We start from the raw sequence: 26,509 nt of genomic DNA on the forward strand, positions 1-26,509 counted from the left end.
ACATGAAATATCTCAGGTTCATCCTAAAAGTCCTCAGGTTCAAATAAAAGTCAAAGTAAATATAAGACACTCTGTGTTTTTTTAATATTTGTATTTTCCATGCTGTCCCAACTTTTTCTGATTTGGGGTTGTAGATAAATTAGTAAACAGGTAATATTGTTACCTGTTCCCAATATTTTGCCCATCCCCCCTAATATCATTCATGACTCAGAATGTGTTAAAGTGCTGACACAGTAGATGTGTAGCAACCAGCTATCATTTCTGTTTTTCCATGTTAGGAATAAATGATATGATCAGCACAGAATTGAAAACATGATTGATTCTTGTAGTTAACGCAGCACGGTGCTCAGCCAGGTGCAAATTCATCCAAGACGTGTGTTTTCTGTTTTAGTCGGTCCTTGTGTAGTTTGGAATCCGAGGAGAAAATGCTGAGTGACAATTATTCAGAAGCGATGAATGCAGAATCTCCAGCGCTCTTTCTTTGCGATATTGGATTGTCACATCTGTTTATCAGTATAAGGCAGCACTCTCTTCAAAGTAAATAATTTCTCTCCTGAAGCGGCTCATCAAAATGCAAATGATCTTCGAGAAGAAAGGTGTGAACCCATCAGCTTCGGCCCTTGTGTGCCTAGAGGCTTAAGACTGCAGTATGCTTCTGTAAAAGTGCGTCTGGGAGCTGCACGAGATGACGGTGTGAGAGCCTGGAGCTTTTATTGTTTATCAGAACAGTAGGAGGTTTTAAGCAGTACATCAAACAAGGGCCAGATGTACAATAGAAAAATATGGAGTTATTGTTGTTTCTGGTAGATACATTTTATTAAAAGAAAAAGATGGAAATTTATTAGAATGTATGGTACAGCACACGTACTGTACTGAAATGTGGTGTTTTTTATGTATAGTACAGTACTACTGTGTATTGTTGTTTACTATTGTTTATTACAGGAATGTCTATTCTATAATTTAAGATTTAAGGGAAAATATACTTGTATTTATAACAAAAAAGAGCATTTAAGACATTAGAAAGGTTAGGTAAGGGGGGGTTTGGGAGGTCTGGCACGGTTTAATTCTATTTACATTATTTCTTATGGGAAAAATTTGTTTAACTAATGAACACTTTGACTTAAGAACAGCCCTTTGGAAGCAATTAAATTTGTAAGTCAATGATCCTGTAGCTAAAAGCTGCTATCAGATAAAGGAGCCAACAATTGCAAATAAAAAAGCAGCCGAATTGTTATAAACAGAGTGACAATTTAAAAACACAAGGATATCCACAACCTGCGATGGAGAAAGTGGACAGAAAAGGGACAGTGCAGAAATGAGAACTGGATGTCACTATATAACAGGCAACTCCGGCTATCCCCGACAAGGCAGCTCTCGAAACCAGAACAGACAGACAGGGAACTGTCGGATCAGTTCTAAATGATTGGAACCCCATACGGAACTGCTTTTACAGGTGGTTCCGCTTTGGAAACTGGGAAGTCTACCTTGTGAAGCCCTAAAAGGCATAAGATTGGGACAGTTCCCAGAAAACAAAAAACTGGAGCAGAACAAGCGCTCTGGCATCACAACTTCCACATCAAGCCGACAAAGGAGTTATATACAAGGGATCTTCAAAAAAAGTTTCCACACTTTTATATTTAGGTTGGAAACAGGGTGGGAGGAGTAGTAATTGGTCGTGTCTGAGAGACTGAGAAAGAGCTTATAGTCCGGATTTAGCAACATCTGATTTCCACCTTTTTGGATGCTCAAAGAAGCCTTAAGGGAAGAAGATTTTCATGTGATGATGATGTAAAAGCATCGGCGCATCAGTAGCTACACGCTCAACCAAAAACAAATTTTTGCTGATGGCATTAAAAAGTTGGTACGACGCTGGAAAAAATGCATCGTAGGGTGAGTATGTAGAAAAGATATGTAGATTGTTTTTGAAATTCTTAATAAAAAGAGTTTAAAAAGTGCAGAAACTTTTTGAAGAACCCTTGTATATTATCAAGCACTAAGCCTCCGTGCCCCACTTGCCAGTCAGACAAGGCAGTGCAGAGGGACACGACTCCTAACGTAGTTAAGCTGTTGAACCCCATTTTTCATCCACCTCGGTACAAAAAGAAATGCTAACATGAATGCTAACATTTAATTTGTGGTCCTTATTTGGTGTTCTATTCTTATTTTTGTGTATTTTATGTCACAGTTTTACCACATTAAACTACATTTGTACACACATTGTACCTGTGTGTGCATTAAGTGAATAAAAAAATCAAAGCTGCACTGCTTCTTAGAAGATAACGTTTGGAGTTTTGTAGGTTTGAACGGTGAGAAAAATCAAGCAAACAGTTTTGAAAATCAAGCCAACAGTTTTTTTAAAGCCCATCCAAATACAGAAAGCATTTAATCACCAAACACACACAAAACATTTTTCACTTTAGTAAACATGGCAAGGTAATTGTTTTAGAAATAGGCATACCTGTTTGTTCAGTTCTTTTGAAGGTGTTTCAATGCACTAGTGTACGTTTTTATATTCTGTCTCATGCCTAACAGCACAGTGTTTAGTTTGTTTAGTTCATTTATATTTTCTCCCAATTTAGCGTAGTCAATTTGTCCCCGGGATCCCCGGGTTTTTTTTGCAGTTAAGGAGGGTATATTGCTGCTCACGCCTCTTCCGACCCGCGCACAGCCCACACATATTCCGGTCATTCCTCCCTGCAGGCACTGCCAATCATGCTCCCTAGATGGAGCCCAGCCGACCGGTGGCAACGACGAGTTTCGAAGCAAGGAGTTCAGAATCTCGGCACTGGTGCCCTAGCGGAATATCCTGCTACACCACCTGGGTGCTTGTTTAGGTTTTTTTTTTTTTTTTTTTTCTATTTTTTCCACTTTTTTCCCCCCAATTTTCTTCCTCCAATTTTCTCCCCTAATGTAGTGGTGTCCAATTACCCTGACTGCGTCCTCTATACTGATTCGACCCTTCACCGCTGACTGAGGACGCCTCTCAACTCCGGCACATACAGTCAGTACAGACTGCATTTTTCACCTGCATGAGTCGAGTTCATACACCGACGGGTACTGTGTACGGAGGGCCACACCCCCATCAGCATTATTCCTCAGCCCTGTGCAGGCGCCATCAGTCAGCCAGCAGAAAATGATCTCTTTAGAGTAAAAGTCTGACCTTGTGGGATTAAAAGAAACAAGACCAACCCATTACCAGGCTGTGCAGTAACTGTGTATTTACACTAAAGGAAAAGACTACATTTGTTTAGTATTTAAATCAAATCAAACTGTATTTGTCACATGCAGGTCATACATGGCAGTGAAATGTTTTTTTATAACTTCCCAGTCACATTAGTACTAAATGACAAAAGAAAAACAATGTACACAATATAAATAATTTAAAAAAAAATATATATAGATGAAAGTAGAAAAGAAAAAATAATAATATACAGTATAATATATAATATGCAATATAAGGTGCAATATATAAAAAAGGAAAAATGAAGTGCAATATAAGCCTGTAAATTGAATAAAGTGTGCGTATAGTGCAAACCAGTGCTGTAGAGTTTTTGGTGAGATATGACTACACGCATAGCATATCCATACATATACAGTAGACCCTTGACTTACGAATTTAATTGGTTCCGAAGGGCTGTTCTTAAGTCAAAATGTTTGTTAGTTAAACCTATTTTTCCCATAAGAAATCATGTAAATAGAATTAAACCGTGCCAGACCTCTCAAACCACCCCCTTGCCTAACCTTTCTAATTTCTTAAATGTTTTTTTTTTGTTATAAATACAAGTATATTTTCCCTTAAATCTTAAATTATAGAATAGACATTCCTGTAATAAACAATAATAAACAACAATACACAGTAGTACTGTAAATAAAACACACACATTTCAGTACAGTACGTGTGCTTTACTATACACCATAATAAATTTCCTTCTTTTTTATAAAATGTATCTACCAGAAACAACAATAACTCTCATATTTCTCTATTAATTCCTTCTTTATTTTAATAGTATCGTATTCTGTAGGTGTAATTTCACTAAAGAAAGACTTTACTGAGCCGAATTCCTTCTTCTCTCTCACTCACTGTCCCCTCTGTCTGATACACAGTGACAGCTACTGGCAGGAGTAATTATACAACACAACAAATATTGATTTTTTTTTTTTTTTCATTTTCTCACCACTGCACTTCCTCTGCACATTCTTTGTTGCCATTTTAATATTGAATTTTACAAAAATTCTTAAAAACGTTTTAAGAGAAAGCAGCATGGGACACAAACAAGAAAAACAAGAGAAAAGTGCGACGATGAACTGGGATTAATTTCATTTTATGCAAATTATTCAAGAGGCAGCTTAGCAACAAATCCCAATGATTAGCTTCAGTAGATCCAGTGAATTAACTGGATGGTGTACATAGCTGACATCTTCCTCTCACTGCTCTCTTCTCGTTAGTCATGTTTTGGCACCCATAAAGAAAGAAGAACATGTAACTGTTGTTTTATGTCTCTTGTCTTTTTCTAGGTTTTATTTAGGCATTAAATGAACTCCAGAACACTGAGTATATATTCTAGTACAGTAGTGTGTGGTTTGAGACGCTGTATCTGCTACCAGTCTCCACCCACACTCATTTACACCATTATTAACCAGTCACCGCTGAGATGGATGGAGATTTCAGCGGTTTCTGTTTCAAAGATTGGGTGCTTCCCATTTCTTTGATTTTGTGTTCATGTTTCCTTTCCTTGATTCCAAACTCCTTTTTTCTAGGACCCAAAGCAGTCACTTCTGTATGTGTCATGAAATTTAGGCGGCATGATGGTTCAGTTTGTAGTGTTGTCGCCTCACAGTCAGAACAGCTGTGTTTAATTTCCAGCTGGGGTGGTCTGGGTCCTTCTGTGTGGAGTTTGTATGTTCTCTCTGTGTCCACATGTTTCATCCAGATGCACCGGTTTTCTCCCACAGTACAAAGACTTGCAGTCAGGTTAATTGGAGACACAAATTTGCCCTAAGTATGAGTGTGTGTGAATGTGTGTGTGTGGTTGTCTGCCCTGTGATGGACTGGCAACCTGTCCAGGGTGTTTCCTACCTTTCGCCCAATGAATCAGATCCACCACAGCCCTGATTGGGATGAAGTGGTGGTAAAACACCAGTAAATTTACATTTTCGCAGACGCTTTTATCCAAAGCAACTCACAGTATTGTGACAGTATATTGTCTAAGCAAATGAGGGTTAGGGCCTTGCTTAAGGGCCCAACAGTGACTGGGAGTGGTGGTGGGGCCTGAACCAACAACCGCTAAGCTACAGCTGCCCTATGAATGAATAAAATATATTTTTAATGTATTTTTCCAACTCACTGGAATTGAAGCCCTCAGACCCGTCACATGTTTGAACCATATATGGGCATAATAATAATAATAATAATTCATATGTTCTGTTTTTCATCAGCCTTCACCTTGGTAAGAACGATATACTTACCTTTTACGATGGTGATGACCTCACAGCTAACATCCTGGGCCAGTATAGCGGCACTCAATCCAGGTTCAAACTCTATTCTTCCATGGCGGACGTGACCGTCCAGTTTCAGTCCGACCCAGCCACCAACATCTACGGCTACAACAATGGCTTTGTGGTGCATTTCTTTGGTAAGTGACCAGCTTCTGCTTTTAGAGATTGTGTGGTGTGGACTGAAGGTCGAAGAAGGCATGTGCTTGCTGTGTAACGTTCATTAACAATGACTGATCTTGGTTATGTACCATCCCAGCCCACAGCTGCTGGTGTCACAGCTAGCATTAGCCAGCCTGTCAGCCTGCTTGGCAGAGCTCTGCATTGGCATCTAACACTGTGAACAATTATTGTAAAAGGATGGCATCGTGCTCTCTGGCTTTGGTTTCATTTACATGCAAAATGTGTCACTTCAGCAGCATTCACGCTTCTCGTACCTGCCCACATGGCCGCCGTTTCTGGCATTGGCACCTGGTTCGGCACGGTTAATGCACGAGTGTGAAATTAAACAGCATAGCTAGAATTGAACAGACAGTGCAATGTAAAAATGGTCTGATTAGCATGTTTTGTTTTTGTCTAAAAGAGGTGGCCCGCAATGACACATGCTCGGAATTACCGGAGATCACCAACGGCTGGAAAAGCACGTCTCATCCGGATCTAATCCACGGAACAGTGGTGACCTACCAGTGCTACCCTGGCTACCAGGTGGTGGGCTCAGAGATCCTGATGTGCCAGTGGGATCTGACATGGAGCGGGGACGTGCCAAGCTGTGAGAAAGGTCAGTGATAATGTTAAATGATTCAGTAAAACACAGTTCATTTTATTTAATCATTACTTCATCCTGGAGAAGGTAGGAGTGGGTCCAGCACAGGACCATGGACTTCACCAGTCTATTGCAGGGCATCACACATTTAGGGGCACATTAGAGCAGGCAGTTCACCATCTGCAGGTTTTAAAAGGAAAGAATATCATAGAAAGCATTGGCTGATGTGTGAAGACCATGCACACATGAATGTCTTACAGACAGTGACTGAAGGCACGAATCAAGCACTGTCTTCAGCACCCATGCTGAATGTCACCTTCTGTCATATTAAACTGAGTTGAATAAAACTTTATTCATCCTATTTAGCTTATTTTCACCGAGGGCCACATCTGCATTATGTGGCCTTCAAAGGGCAGATTATAACATATCCAGCTGTGATTGCAGTCTGCCTTTTAAGTCCTGAACAATTTGTTGTTTTTCTTGGAGGCTAAATTCTGTGTTTTGTAATGTATATCTACATTTATATTGTACTCTTTTACCACAGATACGGCCTCATAACACAAGAGACGTACCGGTTTTTCTTCTTGAAGCACAAACTTGTATTCATGATCTTTCATTAAATTTCCTTTTTCTGCTTCAATTTTCTCTTCTTGTACATTTTGGGATTATTTGTAAATATTTCTCAACATCATCTAGTGGTGGGATGCGATCACTTTGCAAGTCACAAAATCGGCATGCACTGTGGGAGATGCAGTTTATGTAGGATTTGACAGTGTATTTTAAGACAATTGTTCTGTTTTTCCCCCTTTCTCAGCGAGACAGATAGACAGCTCCCTCCAAAATACAGTTACGTTGGTTTTATTTGCTTCCCAACACTGTGTGCATCAGAATGGAGTACATGCACATAGCTGTAGTTAAGTGTTACATCTAGTACAATATGATATTTAACCAATCGTGGCTGCTCAGGTGGCGCAGCGGTAAAAACACACGCTGTTCACCAGAGCTGAGATCTCGAATACATCGTATCGAATCTCGGCTCTGCTTTGCCGGCTGAGGCTGAGTGGCTACATGAACGACGATTGGCCTGTTGTTCAGATAAGGGGCGGGACTAAAGCCGGATGGGGACTCTCTCTAGTCTCTCTAGACCAGGGGTTTTCAACCTTTTTAGGCATGCGCCCCCCTTCGTGTGCCAAGCGCGGCTTGCGCCCCCCTCCCCTTGGTGAGGCAGCGCTCAATTGCGTATACCACACTCAGCTTCCTTCCTCCACGGGGGAAGGAGTGCGGTAGGGGGTGTGGCCCTCCGTGCACAGCGCTGTACCGCACTGCGCTCGTCAAGTGTGGGTGATAAGATGTTTGATTGCTGTGCACGTTTCGGAGGGGACGTGGACCAGCCTCGTCCTCCCCAATCAGGAGCAGGGACCAGCATTAGTGAGAGGATGATTGACGGGTAGAAATTGGATGCGCTAAAGTGGCAAAATCAAGAGAGTGAAGGTGCAGGGCTGGCCTGTCTGCAGTCCAGAGCATTCTTTTAATGGAAATAAAGCACCCATGTTGCTTTGTGTCACCTACTCTGCCAGCTGCAACTCTGTGCCATCTTTGGTAATATGTAGTTAATTAAAACATTAAACAATATACACTATATGGCCAAAATTATATGGACACCCCTGAATCTGCAGATTCCCACAGACACACTTCACACACCCTTGTGGAAAGACTTTCCAGGTGAGTAAAGGTAGCAAACTGGACAAAAATGTTTATTTGGGTTTGAAATAGAAGGTCCGACAAGCTTGTGGTGTCCATGTACTTACAATTTTCTTTTGAGGAGTGCAGACTTTATCTGTAGACTTTGATTCCAGGATTCAGCTGCTTTATAACCTTCAGTATGTTGCACCAGCCAGAAGCACTCAATATCAGACCTGTTCATTTTTAATGTGGAGTGTATTGTGTCCTGTAGGCCTCTCAGGCATCTGATTACTTGGCTGAGAATATACTTACGTGATAGTTTATCTAATTGTGTGTGTGTGTTTGCGCAGTGATGTTGTGTCAGGACCCAGGCTCGGTGGAACATGGCCGCAGGATGGTAACGGGTTCGCGCTTCACTGTGGGCTCCACCGTGCAGTACATGTGTAATAAGGGTTATACACTCTCCGGCCCCGGCCTGCTCACCTGCTACAGCCGCGACACTGCAGACCCTAAGTGGAGCGAGAGACCGCCCAAATGTGTCCGTAAGTTCACAAAAATGTCACTTTCTGTCATTATAAACAGAGCTGAACAAAACTTCATCCCTGGAATAGTACTGGAAACCCACACAGACACGGGGAGAACATGCAAACTCCACACAGAAAGGACCCGGTCCACTCCACCTTGGAATCGAACCCAGGACCTGATTGCTCTGAAGCGACAGTGCTACCCACTGAGATAAAAATGTTATCTTAATCCTCCTTCATATAAAGTTTCTCTGTACACAAAAATATGGTTGCATCACTTGCCAGAGATTTGCATCACTCAGGTGCCTGCACAGTTAGCTGCTTTCACATCGGCATTCTATTTTTCCACTCATTTCCAAAGCACATATGGTACAGTTCAATGCACTAAATATTGTAGAAAATAATAACAACACTAATGTTTGTGTTCTCATTTCACGTCATGTTTAATATTCAGTACAGAAATGTGTGATTTGTGACACAGCCATGGATACTTGTAGTGTGCATGTGTAGTGTGCATGGGGAGATGTAAAAATGCTTAGCACTGTCAGGCATGAATAAATATCAGTTTATACTTTAACCTGTTATTGTATGTCAACCATAGACCAGAGATGGGGATGTAAGTCGCACACACAGCGATTTCAGACTTGACTCTGACTTATTTCAAATGACTCGGACTCGACTCATGACTTAAAAAAATGGCTCATAACACAACAATAGTCCTTGGCGTCAGCATGTGTTAACATTATTTACGTGTGACGTAAAAATATATATATATATATATACAGTGTATCACAAAAGTGAGTACACCCCTCACATTTCTGCAGATATTTAAGTATATCTTTTCATGGGACAACACTGACAAAATGACACTTTGACACAATGAAAAGTAGTCTGTGTCCAGCTTATATAACAGTGTAAATTTATTCTTCCCTCAAAATAACTCAATATACAGCCATTAATGTCTAAACCACCGGCAACAAAAGTGAGTACACCCCTTAGTGAAAGTTCCTGAAGTGTCAATATTTTGTGTGGCCACCATTATTTCCCAGAACTGCCTTAACTCTCCTGGGCATGGAGTTTACCAGAGCTTCACAGGTTGCCACTGGAATGCTTTTCCACTCCTCCATGACGACATCACGGAGCTGGCGGATATTCGAGACTTTGCGCTCCTCCACCTTCCGCTTGAGGATGCCCCAAAGATATTCTATTGGGTTTAGGTCTGGAGACATGCTTGGCCAGACCATCACCTTTACCCTCAGCCTCTTCAATAAAGCAGTGGTCGTCTTAGAGGTGTGTTTGGGGTCATTATCATGCTGGAACACTGCCCTGCGACCCAGTTTCCGGAGGGAGGGGATCATGCTCTGCTTCAGTATTTCACAGTACATATTGGAGTTCATGTGTCCCTCAATGAAATGTAACTCCCCAACACCTGTTGCACTCATGCAGCCCCAGACCATGGCATTCCCACCACCATGCTTGACTGTAGGCATGACACACTTATCTTTGTACTCCTCACCTGATTGCCGCCACACATGCTTGAGACCATCTGAACCAAACAAATTAATCTTGGTCTCATCAGACCATAGGACATGGTTCCAGTAATCCAAGTCCTTTGTTGACATGTCTTCAGCAAACTGTTTGCGGGCTTTCTTGTGTAGAGACTTCAGAAGAGGCTTCCTTCTGGGGTGACAGCCATGCAGACCAATTTGATGTAGTGTGCGGCGTATGGTCTGAGCACTGACAGGCTGACCCCCCACCTTTTCAATCTCTGCAGCAATGCTGACAGCACTCCTGCGCCTATCTTTCAAAGACAGCAGTTGGATGTGACGCTGAGCACGTGCACTCAGCTTCTTTGGACGACCAACGCGAGGTCTGTTCTGAGTGGACCCTGCTCTTTTAAAACGCTGGATGATCTTGGCCACTGTGCTGCAGCTCAGTTTCAGGGTGTTGGCCATCTTCTTGTAGCCTTGGCCATCTTCATGTAGTGCAACAATTCGTCTTTTAAGATCCTCAGAGAGTTCTTTGCCATGAGGTGCCATGTTGGAACTTTCAGTGACCAGTATGAGAGAGTGTGAGAGCTGTACTACTAAATTGAACACACCTGCTCCCTATGCACACCTGAGACCTAGTAACACTAACAAATCACATGACATTTTGGAGGGAAAATGACAAGCAGTGCTCAATTTGGACATTTAGGGGTGTAGTCTCTTAGGGGTGTACTCACTTTTGTTGCCAGTGGTTTAGACATGAATGGCTGTATATTGAGTTATTTTGAGGGAAGAATAAATTTACACTGTTATATAAGCTGCACACAGACTACTTTTCATTGTGTCAAAGTGTCATTTTGTCAGTGTTGTCCCATGAAAAGATATACTTAAATATCTGCAGAAATGTGAGGGGTGTACTCACTTTTGTGATACACTGTATATACTGTATATATAATTATTATTTTTATACATATTCTGCTCTCTAATAACGCTCTGGGTGTCTTAACCGGCAACGCACGCAATGAGTAAACGTTACAGCCAGCTTCCGGCGTAGTGATGAAGCGTCGCTCCCTACTCCCTACACAGTTTAAAGTTCACTTCATTTGAACATTTTCGTTACCTTTGGATACCCTACGTAGTGCACTTCACAGAAACAACTGGGTTGAATGGAACGCTCCTACAGAACAGGTGCTAATGGTTGAAAGGCCGCTTTCTGAACCAATCAGACCTTCTGATTTTAATTGTTAGTAAGAAATGCTGTTATTTGCTGTTTTTTATCTGAACTTACATATTATTTGTTTATTTCTACGCTACATTTCCAATGTATCCACAAAGTTGAATCAGTTCATCTGGACACAAGTTTGTTGTAGAGATACGTTTCGTCACTCAATTGAGTGACGAAACGTATCTCTACAACAAACTTGTGTCCAGATGAACTGATTCAACTTTGTTGATTTGTGTACCTGGATTATTAAGCATGCATCAACAGATTTCCAATGTATGTTTTGCGTATATTATATTGACTCGTGACTTGACTCGGACTCTAGCCTAAAGACTCATGATTTGACTCGGACTCGTATTTTGTGACTTGTGAACATCTCATAGACTGATATTGTTCATGTAAAATAAATTGTAGGTAATGAACTTGGACCTTTTGGATGGACACAATTTGCTTTTACTTCATTGCCTTCATTGACATGAATCTCTGATTGGATGACGCATGACTGCGTTGGAGTGTGTTCTGTGAAACGTTAATAACAGTTAAATCATGCATAGGTGCATCATTTTCATCTAAATCAATGGCATAAGTGCATTTTTGACATATGTCAAGAACGTTCATGTGAGCGTAGCATTACATGAGAGGCCCATGAACCGCCTCTGTTTCTTTTCCATTTCGAGTAGCTGGATGATCTGGTTCCATTTTTAAATACTGTGATATTAGTGTCTTAGTTCTGATTGGGGTTGCGGTGGGTCTGACGCCAGCAGGGAACAGTGGGCGCTAAGCAGAAGCACACAAGTCTGTGATGGTTAAATACCCCAAAATACTGAACAATATTGTCAATTTTTTTCAGATCACTTATAGTGTATAATTCAAATGCTTAAGAAATAATTACAAACTTTATATCATTTATTCAGCCTGTTCTTTAAAAAGAATTCATGATTTGGGGGATTCTTCAGCCCGCTGCCTGCTACCATGTCTGTGTTGTGAGAGTTTGTCGCCATCTAGTGGATCTTTTACTCAGCACTTCACCCAGTTCCTTCATAAACACCACTGATTCAAGCAACAAGAAAACGTGGATTTTAAATGATTACTGTATAAATTAATACATTGACTTCATTAATCTGATATTAAACTGTGTTTTCTTTTTGTAGCTGAGAGGTACGAGCCATGCAGTAACCCCGGCGCTCCCTCCACTGCCATCCAGAGCTCTGAGAAAACCTTTTATCAGGTCGGAGAGACCCTAACCTTCACATGCCAACCGGGGTATGAGCTGCATGGGGAATCCACAATCCGTTGCCTTCCAGGACACCCATCTGAGTGGAGCTCTGCTCCACCTGCATGCCGAGGTAGGAACTACTATACTGCATCTGAGTATGTGGACATCTGACCATGAACTTTTTAGACATCCCTTTCCAAATCCATGAACCATTTGCAGCTTTAACAGTCTCCACTCTCCTGGAAAGAATGCTCATTCATTCTCATTGGATGAGAAGGTCTGATTCAAAATCTACGTTCGAATTTATTCCATAGGTGGTTAATGAGGTTTAGTTTAGGACTCTGTTCAAGCCGTTTGAGTTTCTTCAATCTAAATTCGTCAAACCAATGTGTTTATGCATACTGGTCAGGGTCAAGGTGGGTCTGGCATTAACGGAATCACTGGGCGCAATGCAGTAACACATCTCAACAGGACAGCAATTCACCAGACAAACCGATTTGGGAATTTAAGATTAGCATAATTTACCTTTAAGTGTCCTAGCAGCGATTTTACTGCTTTTACACTGCAGGATTTATAGTTGATTCCTCATACCCAACTTATGATATTTAAGATATGTTATGCTAAATGAAAATGTGTCAATTATAATCCAAAAAATACCAAAAAAATATCTATATGAATAAGAAGATGTTGGAGCATGTGACACTGTCCACATCACACTGGTGTAGGTTTTACATGCTGCCATGCAAGTACCCTGCAAGACCATTTTTCCTTTGTTCGTTTCTGGCTGGTTGAGGCACCTGCACAAAGGGTGCGAAACACAGAACTGCATAGTGTAGGGGTGTCCAAACCTTTCCAGTTCGGGGCTAGATGGAGTTAAAAACATACATTTTTTGTAATAAAACAAATTAAAATATAACAGACCTACTTGATTACTTAAAGTACTTTTGTACCTTTGTTTTTACTTTTGTTTGAGTGACTAAGATTTTGTTCACTTACCAGTTTATAATCCTAATGGTAAGATTATTATACTTCGTTAAATAAAGAAACACAAACACTGATACACAGTGACATCTACTGGCAGGATTATACAACACACCAAATAGTAATACATTCATTTTCTTACCACTACGCTTTCTCTGCACCTTCTTTTGGGCCATTTTAATATTGAATTTTACAAACTATACAGAAAACACTGAAAAAACACCGTCTGCTGTCCGAATGTTCGCTCATTGTATATATATATATATAGAGAGAGAGAGAGAGAGAGACGGTCGGAGTCAATTTGTCTTCCGCTGCTGGGGTATCCCCGATTTTGTTTTTGCACTAGAGGAGGGTATATTGCTGCTCACGCCTCCTTCAACCCGCATGCCTCCCTTAACGGAACCCTTTTTCACCCATGCACTCTGCACAGGCGCCTCTATCTGCCAATCAGGGTCTTAACACAGCGTTTGAAGACCCCGCCCACATATTCCGGTCATTCCTCTGTGCAGGCACTGCCAATTACACCCGCTAGATGACGCCCAGCCGACCGGTGGCAACGCCGAGTTGAGACTCTGTCTCTGGCAGGTGAAAAGAAGCAGCTAGGAACTGCACACATGTGGGAGAGGGTGTGTAATAGTCTGTGGTATTCCTCGGGCAGGACAGGGGTGGTGCAAGCAGCAAAGGTGCTGCAATAAAGGAAAAACAGAAAATATATTATAAATAATGATCAAATAATTTTGGCTTTAATAATTCGTTCAGAAGCAGATTTTGGACTTCAAACATGAATCGACTGGACAAACACTTTCAATAAGTGTGTGACTGCATTTGTTTGTTTGTGTATTAGTTTAACGTCATGTTTTACACTTTGGTTACATTCATGACAGGAACGGTAGTTACACATGTCATATCGAACACAGTCATGGACAATCTAGTGTCTCCAATTCACCTCACTTGCATGTCTTTGGACTGTGGGAGGAAACCGGAGCACCCGGAGGAAACCCACGCGGACACGGGGAGAACATGCAAACTCCACACAGAACGGACCCGGACCGCCCCACCTAGGGATCGAACCCAGGGCCTTCTTGCTGTGAGGCGACAGTGCTACCCACTGAGCCACCGTGCCGCCCATGTGATTTCATTTAATCATCAAATTATTCATCAGAGTTTTAATTATAAGTGTAAGGGACAAAATGATAGTCTGGAACGAGTGGAAAAGTTTTGCTGTTGTTTGTTGTTTTTCCTCGGCCGTTTTATCTCAGCTCGTAAATTTTAATTAAAGTCATTAGTCTGAGATGAAAGCTGATCTGACTGATGTTTGCTGTTAAAGCCGTTTCAGATGGAATAGCGGTGTTTAGACAATGCTGCTGCTGGAATGTTGTTTGGAGAAAATGAGGATACTCAATCACGAAGCCTTGCTTAATAGTCTCCATTCTTTTAAAGAGCCTTAAGTCCTGTCACTGCTCCAAATCACATTTATGCATGCAGTGATTGTTTTTCCTTAAATGTCGTTGCTTTAGGTGTTTCGATTAAGCTCCTAAAAATGGCTTTTTCTCTTTTTCAGTTTCTATGGGAGACGTTAATGAGCGCAGATTGGACAGTAAGTTCATTTCTCACACTGAAACATTTCACTAATTATTCATGATTTCAGTCCAGTTTTGCCAGGCGGCTCTTCTTCTAGCTTTATAACCTTGTAATTGCACTGCCAAGCACCAGTATTTAAACCTACGTTCCTGTGTTATTAAAGGTAGAAAACATAAGGCATAGTAATCATAGTCAAACTATCCCTGCTTGTATAGTCACAGAGAAGTCACCAGTTGTAGTCTTAATCTCTAACAAGGTTCACTCATTCACTGTCTTAACCGCTTATCCAATCAGGGTCGCGCGGGGGGGGGAGGGGTTAGTGTGACACAGTAACACCCTGGACGGGGCGCCAGTCCATCGCAGTTCAGACACACACACACACCCATTCACCTATAGGGCAATTCAGTGTCTCCAATTAACCTGACTGCATGTTTTTGGACTGTGGGAGGAAACCGGAGCTCCCGGAAAAAACCGGAGGGAGAACATGCAAACTCCACACAGAAAGACCCAGACCGCTCCACCTGGGAATCGAACCCAGGACCTTCTTGCTGTGAGGCAACAGTGCTACCCACCGAGCCACCCAACAAAATTCAATAAGATAAAGAAACTTTCCACACCATCAGGGGGATCCCTGATTGCAGTCGAGGTGAGTATATTGCTGCTCACGCCTCCTTTGACCCGCCCTCAGCCCTTAGCGGAACCCTTTTTCACCTATGCACTCTGCACAGGCGCCTCTCTATCTGCTAATCAGGTTCCTTACACAGCGTTTGAAGACCCCACCCACATAGTCCGGTCATCCCGCCCTAGCAGAACCGTGTCTGCTTCAGGCACTGCCAATTATGCCCGCTAGATGGCACCCAGCCGGCCGGTGGCAACGTCGAGTTTCGAACCAAGGAGTTCAGAATCTCGGCGATGGTGTGCTAGCAGAGTATCCTGGATACATCAGTTCAAGTTCAGTCCAGTTCAAGTGTCAAACACAGTCATGGACATTTTTGTATCTCCAATTCACCTCACTTGCATGTCTTTGGACTGTGGGAGGAAACCGGAGCTCCTGGAGGAAACCCACACAGACAGAATATGCAAACTCCACACAGTAAGGACCCGGTCCGCTCCACCTGGGAATCGAACCCAGGACCTTCTTGCTGTGGGGCAACAGTGCTACCCAGCAAACCATCGTGCCCCCTAACAAAGTTCAATAAAACAAAGAAACTTTCCACACCATTAAATTACTACGTTCATGTATGATAATTTTCCCCCCAATTTTCCTCCCAATCTAGTCGTATCCAATTACCCGATTGCATTACGCTTCCTTTCTACTGATGCCGATCCCCACTGCTGATTGAGGAGAGCGAGACTGTCACACGCCCCCTCCAACACGTGTGCAGTAGCCGACTGCATCTTTTCACCTGCACGAGGCGAGTTCATATGCAGATCAGCTTTGTGTTTGGAGAGACACACCCTGATCAATGCATTTTTCCTCTCCCCGTGCAGGCACCATCAATCAGCCAGCAGAGGTCGTAATTGCACCAGTTATGAGCTTCCCACCCTGTGTGAACAACAAGCCAATCGTTGTTCATGTAGCCGCCCAGCCCAGCCGGATGGCAGAACTGAGTTTCGAACCGACGAGTACCTGAGCGGCTTTTACCACATTTCTAAACCTTTTTGGGTTATTTTGTTTTTAATTATTTTGGTTTTACTTATTCAGTCACAGAAAGATGCATTACAGTTGCAAAAATCATTTAAATCCTAAGACAGGTACAAGAAAATGTTTGACCAAGGGTGCGGCAAATTACACTGGCCCACTATCACTGGGATCCAGAATTCTATTAGCCGGTCTGGCGTGTACATACAGACACGATTGGCTATGTCTGGGTGGGAGGGGGGGATGGCCGAGGCCCTGCAATGGATTGGCGCCCCGTCCGGGGTGTGTTACTACACTGTGTCCATTGATCTTAGGGAAACCAGACCCACCATGACTGTGACCAGGATAAAGCAGTGGTAGAACATGAGAATGAATGAGTGAATGAATAAAGGAATGAACAAATGAAAATTGTGCTCACGTCTAATTGTGTTTTTGTTTTCATTTAGTTATCAGTGCTCATTTTGACGCCGAAGGTACCAACGTTGCCATCGCAGTCATGGTTCCCGCTGCAATGGTGTTACTGGTCATCCTGTGCATTTATCTCTATTTCTCAAAGTGAGTAACCACGATGCCCAGCTTTTCCTTTTCAAATCCACACTTGCTTGTCAGTCGATGTTTGAAATCAATGCATCTCTTTTGTCTCTGACAGAGTCCAGGGCAAAACCCTGCACCTACCAGGCTCCTCTCCTCACCCTTATGATAACATGACGGAGGAGTCAGCATTCGATAACCCTGCCTACGAGACCGCCGTAAGTATGGACATTTTAAACCTGAGAGATGTGGACTCCCAGAACACCGTCGTCCTGTCCTGACCATCCTGCCATTCAGCGTCCTGTCCTGCCATCACATCACCCATTGAGAGTGCTGTTCACACCACTTCCATTCTCACCCAAGGACTCTGACTTTGATTTTTAAGAAAGCTACCAAGTGATAATTTCAGGGGCTAGAACTTCTAGAACACCATCATCCTGTCTTGACCATTCAGTGTCCTCTCCTGCCATCACATCACCCACTGAGAGTGCTGTTCATGTCACTTCCATTCTCACCCATTTTCAAGAAACCTACCAAGTGCTAATTACAGGGACTAGAACTTCAAGAACACCAGAACTCCTGGAACACCTTTGTCCTGTCCTGACCATTCTACTATTCACCCACTGAGAGTGCTGTCCACTCCACTTCCATTCTCACCCAAGGACTCTGACTTTGATTTTCAGGAATGTGTTTCAGCCACAACAATTGCTTACATGTGTAGTAAATCATTTATAGAAAGGAAATTAAATTTGCAGTAACAGTTTAGGGAAGGCCCTTTTCAGTGTCCAGCATGACTGTCTCCCTGTGCACAAAGCAAGCTCTATAAAGACATAAAGAAAACCCTGATTTTAAAAACTCTAGTGGTCTGCACAGAGCCCTGACTGGAATGAACTGGTACATCTGTTGAGGCTTTCTTGACCAATATCAGTGCTCAGCTGTTTAAATGCTCTTTTGACTGAATGGGCACAGATTCCCACAGACATACTTCAAAGTCTTGTGAGAAGACTTCTCAGAGCTGAGAAGATCACACAGAGGAACATTTGATTTTGAAATAGGATGTCCAACAAGCCCATGGTCAGGTGTCCAAATATTTTGGCTATATAGTGTATTTATAAATAATGTGTATTAATAAGTATACATCCCATTGTACATAGTTGTAGCCTAGCGGTTAGGGTACTGGACTAGTAACTAATTAGTAAACTTAATTGCTTAGACAGTATAGTGTCACAGTACTGTAAGTCGCTTTGGATAAAAGTGTCTGCTAAATGCAAAAATGTAAACAAACACAGTTTTAAAAATAGTTTGTGGTATAAACAACAGATTTATTTTATTATGTCAGAAAAATCAGCAAGTACAGCTAGCGCTGATAGATTTGTTTACTAGTGCACTTTAGTCTGGGAATCTCCAATTCCCAGTTGTGAATTCGCTGCCGTTTGCACAACCCCTACTCTGACCAAATAATGCCGGATCACCACACTCCCCCTATGATACGTGTCCAGTCTGCGGTTGCTTCTTATCCTCTGTCAGTGTTGGGTTCCCACACAGAGCTGTAGAGAGCCACGCTGAGCTCCGTGTTACTCTACCCCCACCTGCGCAGGTGGTCGCCCTGACCGGTCCCTGAGATCATATATCACGACAGCGTGAAGAGACCCTGTACGACATTCTTACCCTCAAACATGGAACTGTGTTTGTGTGAACGCTGGCTCTGCCTTTGCAGTGGTGTTTTAATGCATTAGACCGCTGCATAATACAACAGTAATGTTTTTTATGCTAATAATTCCATGAACATTACTAAAGCGATAGAGCCCCATTCTTTTAAAGGATTTGTGTTGAGATGATGGTTGTGTAGAGTGCTGTCTTTTTTCATTTAAAACCATCTTGAAGTGTTTAGTTCGAATGAGATCTGGTGTCTGGTAAATGTCTATAATATGTGATTTACATTCTTTTTACACTGAGCAGATCATTTATTGGCATTCTCCATTATATAGCACATTATATCAGGTGATCAGCCAGAACTAAATATTTATTCACTTGCATTGATCCTTTTTTGAAGGGGAACGAGTAGAGCAAAAGCACAGCGGCATCACATGGCATCAGCACTCATTGTTCCACTTTTTTGTCATTTGTCTGTACATTCATTTGTGTTAAGACATGTTCATTTGGTCATTTTTGTTTCAGTTTTAATGTTTTGAGTTTGTGTCTTGATTTCCGATGTTGAGGATAGTGAAAATACACTGATAAGACATAACATTATGACCACCTTCCTAACATTGTGTTGGTCCCCCTTTTGCTGCCCCATACGCAACAAACTGTGATGCACTGTGTATTCTGACAGCTACAGTAGCTCGTCTGTTGGATCGGACCACACGGGCCAGCCCTCGCTCCCCACGTGCATCAATGAGCCTTGGCCGCACATGACCCTGTTGCCTGTTACCACTGTTCCTTCCTTGGACCACTCTTGATATATACTGAACACTGCAGACCGGGAACACCCCACAAGAGCTGCAGTTTTGGAGATGCTCTGACCCAGTCGTCTAGCCATCACAATTTGGCTCTTGTCAAACTCGCTCAAATCGTTATGCTCGCCCATTTTTCCTGCTTCTAACACATCAACTTTGAGGATCAAATGTTTAATTGTGGCCTAATATATCCCACCTACTAACAGGTGCTGTAATGAAGAGATAATCAGTGTTATTCACTTCACCTGTCAGTGGTCATAATGTTATGCCTCGTCAGTGTATGTCAGTTTAAGGTGGAATGTTTACAGTATTATGTTTGTGGTATTATTTTAAGTCAGTATTGAACACTATTGTGTAGTACAAAATGCATGTACAGTTAAAGTCAAAAGTCTACGGACACTTGTAAGTACATGTAAATCATGAAAGTTTAGGGATTCAAGTAAATTGTTTTTTCTGTAGTTTTCAAGATTTTTGTAAGGCAACAATGTGTAAAAACATATTTATTGCTATTATTCTTGCAGCATCCTTATTAATGATTGACTACAGCTAGTGAATCTTCTGTGCCCATATATATGGTGCTAATTGGGCTGCACTCATTAGAATAAGCCACAAGCATTAGAGGTACTGTATATAGTCTTGAACGCCCTGTACGAATCTCAGAAATATTTATTTACGTTTTCAGCATCTAGCAGACACTTTTATCCAATTATCATCGAATGCCTTGCCCAGGGTCCCAACAGTGGGAACTTGGCGGTGGTGGTGCTTGAACCTGCAACTTTCTAGTCAACTATTACTAGTCAAGTACCTTAACCGCTGAGCCACCACTGCTTCATTCATTCATCGTCTGTTTTACTCCATCCTATTTTACTTCATCCTATTCAGGGTCATGGTGGGACCGAATCACCGGGCGACACACACATACACTTCAGGGCAATTTCAGTACCTCCAGTTAACCTAACTGCATGTCTTTGGGCTAGTGGGAGGAAACCGGAGCTCCTGGAAGAAACCCACGCAGACATGGGGAGAACATGCAAACTTCAAACAGAAAAGACCTAGAACGCTTCACCTGGTAATCCAATCCAGGGCCTTCTTGCTGTGAGGTGACATTGCAAGCCTTTGTGATGCCCGTATAGGATATTAGATTTTCTTTCAAATCTGTAGTCACTAGAGTATTTCCTAGGCAGCTTTATTAAGTGAACACAAAGCCCAAACTTTCATCTTTTGCTAATTAGTTTACTTATCAAAGTTATCAGATTCATGTATATCAGACTTTTGCTGCAGTTCATGAGCAACGAGATGTCTGAGGAGTTCTCACGATCTGTTCCAATCTTTTGCATGTACATGCTCCTGTCATGGCTGCCACTGGCTGTACCATTTATAGTACCCATCCCATCAGCCCCGACTGGCCTTCTATGATAACTAACAGATGTGTGTGAAACCATGGCTGCACCATCAGAAGAACAATGAGGTGAGGATTAAAAAATAACTGTCTAGACCATGCAGTCTGATCATCAGCAGCATCATCATGTCCTGATACATCTGTCACTATATAGCGCACCAGTGACTAAAATATTTATCATAAAAAAACCTTCACAGGATAATAAATATACAAACCCCTATTAAAACTATTGAAGTTAAATTTACTTATTAAATATTTATTTTTGGTATTGTGGAATCTGGTATTACAATAGTTATAATTCATTACAGTGTTGTTTGTCATATTATATGTGGAAATTAATGCCATGACAACCATCTCTTGCTTTCAACCCATTTGTCTGGCCATAACGATTTGGCCCTTGTCACGTTTAGACAGGTTTTTATGCTGCCCATATCTGCTGCATTTAAAATGAGCCTAACATTATGTATATTTAGTACATTTACTGTAGTATATTAGTATATCTCTCACATACACAATTGTTACAAAATATGCATTCCCATGCATATTTTGGAGGGTGGTCATAATGTTTTGGATCATTAATGTATCTAATCAGCAAAGAATAACAACACAGTACATAAGAGGATTGTTACCCAATGCCCCTATAATACCATGGACAAAAAAAACCACAAGCACATGAACCATTTAACTGTTAACCATTTTCAACAAAGGAAATACAACTTCAGCATTGGGAAACCTTTTGAATAAAAGACTGATAAGTAAATACACATAGGTTGGTGTAAAGAGCACAAAATCTGGACCGTTGAACTATTAAAAACTCATTTAATCAGATTTTCTACATCTGGTTTAGAATGCCTTTGAATTTTCCAGGACCCAATGCAAACATACTGCTAAAATTATAATCATTAAATTAAGCTTCTTCCATGGCTTCCTCATCCACTAGATTTATACATCATTAAGCCTTTATGAGAACGCAAACTGTGAAGTAGATCTTTGGCTCCTTAATCCCTCCTAATATTGTAGAAGAGCATTTCAGGAAGGATTAAAGCCTTAGTCTGGGGGCAAAGACTGGCCCTACATTTTTTTAATAATATTTCATCCATCCCCTGTATGCGTGGACATCACGTCCAACCTAAAAAGTTCCCCAGATAAATGAAAAACAGTTCTTGAATGATCAGTTAGAGTGGCTTTGCCCCTGTCATTTTTAAATATATTAGTTGTACACAAGTTATATGTATGTAAGGCGCTTGGGTGGAGTAGGGGTCTATCACAGTAGCCCACCGATATCAGCTGACCAGGCATCAACACAGACATTTTTGGGTATGTCTGGGTTGAGGGGGGTGGCCATAGCCCTGCAACTGTGCCCAGTGTTTCCAAGTGCAACCGGACCCTACGTGACCCTGACCAGAATAAATCTGTTGATCGAAATGGTATGAAAAATATACACTGATCAGCCATAACATTAAAACCACCTCCTTGTTTCTACACTCACTGTCCATTTTATCAGCTCCACTTACCATATAGAAGCACTTTGTAGTTCTACAATTACTGACTGTAGTCCATTTGTTTCTCTGCATGCTTTGTTAGCCTGCTTTCATGCTGTTCTTCAATGGTCAGGACCACTACAGAGCAGGTATTATTTGGGTGGTGGATCATTCTCAGCACTGCAGTGACACTGGTGTGTTAGTGTGTGTTGTGCTGGTATGAGTAGATAAGACACAGCAGCGCTCACTGTCACTGCTGGACTGAGAATAGTCCACCAACCAAACATATCCAGCCACAGCGCCCCGTGGGCAGCATCCTGTGACCACTGATAAAGATCTCAAAAATGACCAACTGAAAGAGCAGCAATAGATGAGCGATCGTCTCTGACTTTACATCTACAAGGTGGACCAACTAGGTAGGAGTGTCTAATAGAGTGGACAGTGAGTGGACACGGTATTTAAAAACTCCAGCAGCGCTGCTGTGTCTGATCCACTCATACCAGCACAACACACACTAACACACCACCACCATGTAACTGTCACTGCAGTGCTGAGAATGATCCACCACCTAAATAATACCTGCTCTGTGGTGGTCCTGACCATTGAAGAACAAGGTGAATGCAGGCTAAAAAGGTATTTAGAGAAACAGTTAGACTACAGTCAGTAATTAGAACTACAAAGTGCTTCTATATGGTAAGTGAGTGTAGAAACAAGGAGGTGGTTTTAATGTTATGGCTGATCAGTGTATATTCAGTACTGGGATCAGGTTTACTGCCCTGCAATTCTGTCCAGCTTACTGTTTTTATGTCCCTAATGACTATGTTTTCTATTCCAGGAGACAAGACAATATGAAGTGTCAATTTAGAGGCTGTTCAGCAACGTTCTTCACATTTCCTCTTCTCCGAAAGCTCTTCCTTTTCTCCTCTTCCTCACACTCCTCTGCTCCCTTCTTCTGCTGAGCTCAGTCATATTTTTCTCCAGACTGGAGAAAGGTGGTGGACTATATGATGTTATTTTTGTAGTGCTTTGGCAAAAATGATCCATCTTTTTCAGTGAGCTCTGAATGTGTATATGAAAATAAAAGACAATATCTGTAAAAAAAAAAGGGGGGTATCTAGTACCATGTTTACCACACCTGCTTGCTTCATGTGTCTTGTATTTGGATTATATTTTAAGCATATACATTTATACCTGTTGTCAAATGTATCATTGTAAGCAGAGTAAAATCTGATTGCTGCATCTTACTTTATGTGCAAATTAATAGCTCTTAACGATCATTAAAAATTTGCATTAAAAAGCACAGATCCAAGCACCCAGAAGAATAAATTAAATGCTTCCAACTTAGTGGCAACAGTTTTGGAATGGCATTTTCGTGTTCCTGTTCCTCTGGAGAAAGTCCAAAAGAGCCCTGACCTCAACCTGACTCCTTTGAGATTAATTAGAATGTTGATTGCAAGCCAGGCCTGCTCATCCAAGACCAGTGCCTGACTTCACGAATGCTCTTTTGACTGAGCTGGTGCAAATTCCCACAGATATGCTTCATACTCTTGTGGAAAGTCTTCCCAAAAAGCAGGTTGTGGGAGTTCTAATTCCCATGGATTTGGATTGTTCACCTTTAAACCAAGGCTATATACATTGTGTATTATATTATTGTGTATATTACACCCCCAATATTCCAATATGCTCAAATATGCCCCCCATGTACTGATGTAAAATTATAAATAAACATATTCCACTAGCTTTATGTAATGTTAGGATCCCATCAGTGTTCCCATCAGTTTTTGATATGGCAAGGATATTTTAGAATGGCAGGGACCCCCCCCCCCCCCCCCCCCCCATCCACCCCCCACTTTCCCTGGTAGATTTGGTCCCAATGTTCGCTTCATGACAATGTTCGTTCGGACACATACATACTACTACACGTGTGCTTCATGAAATTGTCATAAGGCTTGGCCTTCTTTTTAGTTAGATATCTTTTTCCTTCCTACAAAATACACTATATTGCCAAAGGTATTTACTCACCCATCCAAATCATTCAATTCAGGTGTTCCAATCACTTCCATGGCCACAGGTGTATAAAACCAAGCATGATAAGGGCTCGGCCCCTTAGTTCCAGTGAAAGGAACTCTTAATGCTTCAGCATACCAAGAGATTTTGGACAATTTCATGCTACCAACTTTGTGGGAACAGTTTGGGGATGGCCCCTTCCTGTTCCAACATGACTGCGCACCAGTGCACAAAGCAAGCTCCATAAAGACATGAATGAGCGAGTCTGATGTGGAAGAACTTGACTGGCCTGCACAGAGTCCTGACCTCAACCCAATGGAACACCTTTAGGATGAATTAGAGCGGAGACTGTGAGCCAGGCCTTCTCATCCAACATCAGTGTCTGACCTCACAAATGCGCTTCTGGAAGAATGGTCAAAAATTCCCATAAACACACTCCTAAACCTTGTGGAAAGCCTTCCTAAAAGAGTTGAAGCTGTAAAGCTGCAAAGGGTGGGCCGACATCATATTAAACCCTATGGATTAAGAATGGGATGTCACTTGGGGGCGCTGAGGTGGCGCAGCGGTAAAAACACACGCTGGAACCAGAGCTGGGATCTCGAATACATCGTATCGAATCTCAGCTCTGCCTGCTGACCACATGAACAACGATTGGCCTGTTATTCAGATATGGGCAGGACAAAGGGTCTCTCTCTTGTGACTGGTTCAATTACGACCTCTGCTGGCTGATTGATGGCGCCTGCACAGAGATGAGGAAAGAGTGCTCTCAGGGTGTGTCTCTCCGTACTCAATGCTGAGCTGCACTGCACTCGTCAAAGTGTAGGTGATAAGATGCATACAGCATGCTGCCCATGTGTCGGAGGGGGCGTGGGTTAGCTTTGTTCTCCTCAATCAGAGCAGGGATCGGCATTGGTGGAGAGGAAGCACGACGCAATCGGGCAATTGGACGCGCTAAAAAAGGAGAAAAAGGGGAGAAAAATGCATAAAGAAAATATTAATAAAAAGAATGGGATGTCACTCAAGTTCATATGCGTGTGAAGGCAGACAAGTGAATACTTTTGGCAATATAGTGTATATCCAGAATCAATAAGGAAGGGTCTGAGGAGACTGCAACAATACAAGGACAGTAGAAATAACTGTCTATTAAGCATTATTTGCTTTATTCATCATACAGTCAAAGTAATAAATAAGCTTTTATGTTTCATTGTTTATGCTCATTTAAACTGACCTTTACCAAGCTGAAAATACTGTTTTTACTTTATCCCTGCAGTGTGCATGTGAATGAGTAAATGTGTGATGCCCTGAGATGCACTTAGTGTTTTCAAAAAGGCTTCAGATCCAATGTGACCCTAATTATTGTCATCAATGTGCAATATGACTGATTAAATACTTTTGATTATTTTACAGCAAATAAACCCTTTTTGATTTTGTTAAATCATTATGTTTAGTTTTACATGCACTCTCACTAGATGTACAGTATATTAAGGCAGGGGTTTTCAACCTTTTTGGACATGCGCCCCCTTCCGTGTGCCGACCTTGAACTTGCGCCCTCGCCCCCCCTCCAACCCCCAATCTCGCCTGTTGTTCAGATAGGGGCGAGATTAAGCTGGACGGGGACTCTCTCTCAGACTGGTGCGATTACGACCTCTGCTGGCTGGTTGGTGGCGCCTGCACGGAGATGGGAAAGGAGTGCGGTAGAGGGTGTGGCTCTCTGTACACAGCGCTGTACTGCACTGCATTCGTCAAGTGTAGGTGATAAGATGTTCGATTGCTGTGCAGGTGTCGGAGGGGGCGTGGAGCAGCCTCGTCCTCCCCAATCAGGAGCAGGGACCAGCATTAGTGAGAGGATGATTGACGGGCAGAAATTGGATGCGCTAAAAAGTGGGAGAAAAAGGGAAAAACTAAGGAAATAAATAAATAAATAAAACTGCAGCATTCAGTAAAAATGGAGAGATGACCGAGGAGAGAAACTCAGAACGTGCACAAGCTTCGCTTCTTACAAATCGACTCCTGACTCACTTATAGCGATATTGTGAACAG

General features: G+C 42.0%; 1 protein-coding gene across 1 annotated transcript in view; it reads left to right on the forward strand.

Annotated features, from left to right (window-relative positions):
* The window catches only part of sez6a (seizure related 6 homolog a), a 134,576-nt gene extending 111,034 nt beyond the window's left edge, over positions 1–23,542 (forward strand). The window contains exons 9-16 of the mRNA XM_063013707.1: positions 5,437–5,633; positions 6,077–6,271; positions 8,290–8,481; positions 12,324–12,518; positions 14,931–14,966; positions 17,039–17,147; positions 17,242–17,341; positions 23,298–23,542. Of these exons, the coding sequence (XP_062869777.1) occupies positions 5,437–5,633; positions 6,077–6,271; positions 8,290–8,481; positions 12,324–12,518; positions 14,931–14,966; positions 17,039–17,147; positions 17,242–17,341; positions 23,298–23,327 (1,054 nt within the window). The 3' untranslated portion in view covers positions 23,328–23,542. The remainder of the gene's footprint in view (positions 1–5,436; positions 5,634–6,076; positions 6,272–8,289; positions 8,482–12,323; positions 12,519–14,930; positions 14,967–17,038; positions 17,148–17,241; positions 17,342–23,297) is intronic.
* Positions 23,543–26,509: the final 2,967 nt, after the last annotated feature.

Source organism: Trichomycterus rosablanca, chromosome 18 (genome assembly GCF_030014385.1).
Source record: "Trichomycterus rosablanca isolate fTriRos1 chromosome 18, fTriRos1.hap1, whole genome shotgun sequence".
NCBI classification, from domain to species: Eukaryota; Metazoa; Chordata; class Actinopteri; order Siluriformes; family Trichomycteridae; genus Trichomycterus; species Trichomycterus rosablanca.